The 6266-nt window shown below is 40.3% G+C and overlaps 1 protein-coding gene across 1 annotated transcript in view; it reads right to left on the bottom strand.

The window, feature by feature from the left end:
- Positions 1-6266, bottom strand: part of ANKFN1 (ankyrin repeat and fibronectin type III domain containing 1) — a 131961-nt gene that overhangs the window by 10084 nt on the left and 115611 nt on the right. The window contains exon 13 of the mRNA XM_007463889.1: positions 3638-3853. Coding sequence (XP_007463951.1) covers positions 3638-3853 — 216 coding nt within the window. The remainder of the gene's footprint in view (positions 1-3637; positions 3854-6266) is intronic.

The raw sequence follows: 6266 nt of genomic DNA, 5'->3' as shown, positions 1-6266 counted from the left end.
CAGGAATGTGCAGGAAAAAAAGCAGAAAAGGGCAGAAGAGATAGTAGGTCCTGGGCACCTCAGGTGTAAGAAGAAGATGCTGGGTCCTTGTAGGTGACAAGAAATGCCTAAGGAGATCAAGGGAAGGAAAGCAGGGATGGGAGGGAGATGGAGGGCAAGCTTCACCACAGCTTCTCTAGGATCACACTTTTAAAAAGGATCTAGAGAAAAGGACGGGGAAGGTGTGTAAAGCAGCATGGCAGAATGGGAAGGGCACCAGGCTGGGAGTCAGAAGACTTGTGTCTTAGTCTCACAGGCTGCTTTTTTGGCTGATAGGACCTTGGTGAGTTACTTCCCTGAAATCCATAGCTTCATTTATGAATTGGACAGAAATTTCCCACCCAACCTCACTGGGTTTTCGTGAGGATCAAATGATATAGATGGGACAAAGTGTTATAAACTTGAAAGTGTAGTACAAATGTGAGAGATTAATCTTCAGAGAAAACTTTACCTGGAGGTTTCCAGTTATTGAAGTGACCCCTGAAGAGTATGGTCAGAGAAACTCAGCACCTGAGAGGGGCCTTTCTGTTGGAAACACAGTTGACCCTTGAACAACATGGGTTTGTACTGTGTGAGTCCACTTATACCTGGATTTCAATAAATATACAAAAATATACGTGTGGAACATTGTGCACACTTGTATTGTGCTAGACTTGTATTGAAGCGGATAACCTATCCTTACATAGGCAAAGGGTGAGTAGTATTTAATGTAAAATTAATAATGTTTTAGTTTTCTTAGTGTTTTATAACTTTTCTTTCAGAGAATTACATTACCATACAGTATGCCTGTCTCTTGTAATTGGAGAAACTGCCTATCAGCCTGTCATCACAGGTAAGTGGTTTTTTAACAAAAGTAACAATGTTTCCAATACTGTATTATGAATGTGACTGTAATAGTGTATGCTGTAAAAATTTTATGACCATTCATAAGCGTATGTAGGCTAGGCTACCGTGAAGCAATTGTGTCAGTTACACGAGGCTACCATAAAGCCGTCATACTGCTGCTTCTTTACTATCAATGCGTGAATTGTTATACCTCTAAACAAATATGAATTTCTTTCTCACATTATAATTTTGGGGGGTCAGAAGTTATATGTGGATTTACTACAGGCGGGTGGTGGTGTCAGCACCCGTAACCCCCATGTTGTTTGTTCAAGGGTCAACTGTACCCTCATTGCCAGTTAGTTTGCTCAGGGGGATTCTAACTTGTCTGTAATAACTCTCTTTTCCTTCCCAGGCAAGTGTGGGAAGGATTGCTCTCTCCCTTCCAGATATATGAGAGAGGCCTGTTGTGAAGGTTTGGGACTTGAGAGGGTCAGGAATTTGAGCGGGTTAGACCCTGGAGGTTCCCTGGGGCCCTAAAGGATTAGTGCATTAGTTATGGGCCCAGATTCTGTTAAAGCCCTTATCTGTTTTGAAAACTCCATTGTGGATCATTTAGTCTTTATACAATTTTTCCTTAGTTCTTACGAAAAGGTAGAAGAAGTAGTGAAATGACTGAGCCAGTACCTGGGGTCTCCTGGGAGAGTACAGATGAGAAGGAGGTGGACTGGGTGTGCCCTGAGGGAGAGCCTAGCCTTGGTTGGATTTTTCTGAGCAGAGAAATAATAAAAATAACTAACATTTATTGAGCACTCACTTTGTGCTACTCTTCTAATGCTTCATGTATTTAACTCATTTACTCTTCATTAGAACCCAGTGAAGTAGGTTGTTTTGCAGAGAAGGAAATACAGGAGGTAAGAAATGAAGGCACTTGTTCTAATCACATAACCAGAAAAGGTGGAGTCAGGAATCATACCCAGTCGGCCAGAGTCCAAAGTGGTGCCTCGGAATGTGGTGTGAGGTAGCAGAAAGAAGCTGAGGCTTCCAATCAGAAGGCCTGGAGGTCATCACTCTTATGACCCTGAGAAAAAAGAGTGGTTTGTGGCCTGGAATCGTGGGAATTACCCAGCCTGCTTTGGTCAACCACCAAGACCTATCTCTGTGTTGAATTGGTGGGGCTGCCTCCCGGCATAATTAAATGTTCAGTCTAGGAGTAACTGAATACCGCCCTAATAGTTTTATTCCCCCATTTCCTCTCCAGTGTAAGACCTGTATGGGAAGGCGGGGAGAGAGAAAAAGTAGAAGGAGAAAAAAGGAGAGTAGGGGGTGGGTGGGAATGACATCAGGCAGGAATGTGCCAGTCAGCGGGGGTAAATTTTCCACTTGGATCTGTGTGGAAACCTGATCTTGCCTCTATTTTTGGTCTCCTTCTCTAACAACTTTTTGCCAGATTGGAATTTTTCTGCACCTGTAACACATTTTTAATGTAATAAGTCTAGGAGAAACCAGGTATTATATCATGCTGGGGCCTGTGCTGTGTTTCTAGGAGCAAAGGTAGCCCAGACTCCAATTTATCCCTATGGGGGATTAGTGTATTAGTCACCCTGTAAAAGCTCAATTTATTATGATTTTTTAAATGTTTCTTTTAGCACTTACTTATAAAAGGTGAAGAGGGGAACCACGAATGTGTCTGTGTTCCCTGCTCCCACCTACACACACGCGCACACACACACACCCTCACCCTCTATAAATTTCATATGAACCCAAATTCCATGAAATCAAATCCAGAGGTATTGGCTTTGACCAATTAGCTTACCTTTGCTACACTGGACTTTATCCTGGTCTGGGCCAGAGCAAGTAATAGAAAGGTGAGATTATTGTACTAGCCACCCCTCAGTGGAGAATGAAAGTACGTCAGCAGGCTGGTTACTTAGCTGTTTAGGGTGATCTGAGGGGTTACCGGGCCAAGGCTTCGGTTTGGCTTGTTTGTCTGAGATTGAGCCCTTTCTTCCCCATTACTCCAGATTGGCTGTCTTGTCGATATATGCCATTGGTTGTGTAGGTCTCAAGGTAGTTGTTTCTCCTCGCTTTGCCACCTAACTGGAGAGCTCTGTAGAACTCATCCCCATCACTGGATTTAAACGAAGGAAAAAGAAACAGCTTGAAGCCCATGTTTACATAAGAACACGTGAGGCAGTGTGGTGGCGTGGAGAGAGTGCTAGACTCAGGAGCACAAGGTATAGGTTTGTATCCTAGCTCTGCCATCCGGGTTAAGAGACTGGATCTCAGCTGCCTGATATTTGAAATTTGGTGGCTATTTAGTTCTCAGGTGACTCATCTTTTATTTCATCTCCCATCCCTCACTCATTAAAATCCTAACTCCTGCCTCCAAATGTGATCTAATATAGCAGAAAGAAGCCTGCTTCCAATCAGAAGATCTGAGTTCAACTTTCAGCTCTGCCATTTTCTAGCTGTGTGTCTAGGGGCAAATCCAAGTTTGGTCGGGCCTTAAGCTGATACAATTTTTTGTGCTTTTCTTAAGGAAAAGAATACAAAATTATGAATGTGAAGTTTTTAGGGCCTTGGAAGGGGCTTGTAGAAGTGACGAGCTGATTGATGCTTTTGAATCTTTCCTATGTGTGGAATACAAACAATGACATGCCTCCGGACCTCTTCATTCCATTACTGTGTATGTAAATGGCTCTTGATACATTTCACTAGAGCCTCAATAAGTGTGTTTGGAATTTTTATTAGGAAAATTGAAAAGACTACATACCTGGATGGTTATCAGTAAAATGTCTAAGGCTGTTGGCTCCTCAGGTGTTGAGAGAGACTTCCTCTGGCTTTGCAGCTTTGAGATCTGCATCCATTTGCCGTTAAAAAATGAATAGAGCATCTCCACCTCTCTGATGGTGACTATGAGGATGTTTCCATGCCGGTCTTTAATGGGTTCGTAGTAAACTCTTCCCAAATTGTGTGTCCCAAGTAAATTCTAGAAACAAACAGATTTCTGGTAGCTTAGATGATGTGCAAACAAAGCAACATAACTGCAGCAAAAGACACTGAATAATTATCTGATGTTTCTGAGAAGCTGTTTTTTTGGTGGTTGTTGTTGAGCAGACTTAAACCTATAATAGAATATGTAGCATCATACAAGTATACTTAACAGAAGCTCAGAGAGAATGTCTTCACCATAAGCCTGCAAAGATTATAGCAAGAGGCACAAAAATTATGTTTTTTTTTAAAGCAAATTTAATATCTGTAAATATCTTTTACCCACATAGACACACCAGCACATAAACCTCAGTTACCAGCACTTGAAGAGAATCCCAGATGTTTTAAAGAAAAATGCCTGATATTTCAGGTATGCTACTTGTGGAGTTTTCAAGAGATCTACAGTAAGCTGGTATGAAGTGGGGTTGTTTAAAATGAAGAAGTGAATTGACAATGTAGCACATTGTGCAGGTCCCCAAATGACTGCACATTCCCTTCAAGATACTTTAATTGGGAGATTGGCCTGGTTTGACTTATCTGCATTTCAGAGAGTTCTGTTTATTTAAAATTGTGTTAAAATTGTTTGTGAGCTAGGTCAGCAAGGTAGACAATACTTTTAGAAAGGTAAGAAGAGAAGGATGCCACATTAAATGTGAAGGGGCCCAGGTAGATGTTATTAAAATAAGCAGTTTTACAAATATGCAAGGTTTGAAGATTTCTAACTTAGAGCACTGGATGAATAGGATAAAATACCCTTTTACTTTGAATATCTATAGCTTTTTAAAATAATTAATCATCTCAGAGCTCCTGGCTGTTATTTTTGTGACCTCACATAAGTGCTGACAAGATAACCTGTTAGCAGGAGTGCAAAAATAGAGATGGAATTTGTGAAAGTGATAAGGATGACCTAAAAATGAATGAGCCAGCTGATCAGTATTCACATTTGCAAAAACAGTGGAATGTTCCTCATAGGTAGGGACTGTCTTTCTTTTTCTTTTCTTAATTTGCAAGGACAGAACACATAAATAAGAAATTTCATAAATAATTATTGACATTATAAAAATTCATTTGGAAGGATTACTGTTTTTAAAAATGGCCTAACTACTCAGTCAGATTATCCCTTTCTAACAATTAACTTCTAAATCATAGAGAAGTAATTGGATAAGGCTTTTAATCCAGCCCTGTGTAGTACTACAGTCTTATATAAAGCAGTTTGCTGCAAAGTAGTACTGGCCAATCAGCAATGGCATGCTGGTAAACTGGCCATCAAAAAAAAAAAAAAAAAAGGCTTGATATATAATATGCCAATTTCTGTGGTGTAAATGCTCCCACAGTACCCTATTTCAAGCTACCAAAGGTTGTGACAACAGGCTTTGAAAATCTCTGAATACTTAACTGTTGGCTCTCCTGAGTCAGTACAAGTTGGCTCCAGCACATTACTGCTGTTAAGCCTTTAGTTATCCTGGTGTTGAGTTACAGGTCTGGCTGCTGTTCATTAACACTTAGACTTCTCAAAAATGACTTACTCTTTCTGGCTCTGAGTTTCATCATCTAAAATTAAGAGTCCTTACAGCTCAGACATCCCTTATGCTAATCCTTACCTTATAGAATGATTGGTGGATTAAGTCAAGCAATGTATGAGAAAGTGTTTTGTAAACTTTCAAGCTTGATACAAGTAGGCAGGGTATGGGCTTTCTTTAGTGCTCCAACTGGAATTCCACCCTGGTTTATGCTTACTCATTTTCAATACTCAGCTCAGGTTTCACCTTCTCTGGGAGGAGTTTCTCAACTCTCTTAGGTAGAATTTATCATCTCCTTTTTTGTCCCCTACTGCTTCGTGTACCAACTTGTATCTTAGCATGACTCTGACTTTCCTGTGTATTGATGTACATGTCATGAAATCATGTTTTTTTCATCTCTGTTTCTCTGGGTTCCTTGCACAGTGCCTGGTACATAGTAATAGCTCAAGAAATTTTTGTTGACTGAAGTAACATCATTAGGACACTGGAAAATTTGATTTGCTTTGGATCAGAGTGGGTGAGTGGACATTGAATGAGATGGTCATTTCATTTAGGCAGAGTTTATTATCAGTGATTCACTGTTAGTTTTGGATATGTTGACTAATGTTGACTTCTCTAAACAAGAAGCACTAAAAGTCTTCCTGAAATTCTTTATTGATAGCAAACTGGGTTGGATAGCTAGCTCTGGGAAGAGCCCAATTTAAAAGAGGAAAATCTTTGTGAAAATAAGTTGCAACCACATTCTAAGGGGGCAAATTTGGGGTTCTTTAGTGCCTAAAGGAAAAACATACCATGTTAATACCTGTCATGCTATGCAATCAAGATTAGGAGATCTGGGAACTCTGAGGATTCTACAAGGTAAAGAGAAATAAAAGCCATCTGATGGCTCAC

This window comes from Lipotes vexillifer, unplaced genomic scaffold, assembly GCF_000442215.2.
Source record: "Lipotes vexillifer unplaced genomic scaffold, Lipotes_vexillifer_v1.1 scaffold333, whole genome shotgun sequence".
Classification (NCBI taxonomy): Eukaryota; Metazoa; Chordata; class Mammalia; order Artiodactyla; family Lipotidae; genus Lipotes; species Lipotes vexillifer.
The sequence above is the reverse complement of the archived record's forward strand: the minus strand, read 5'-3'. Positions and strand labels throughout refer to the sequence as shown.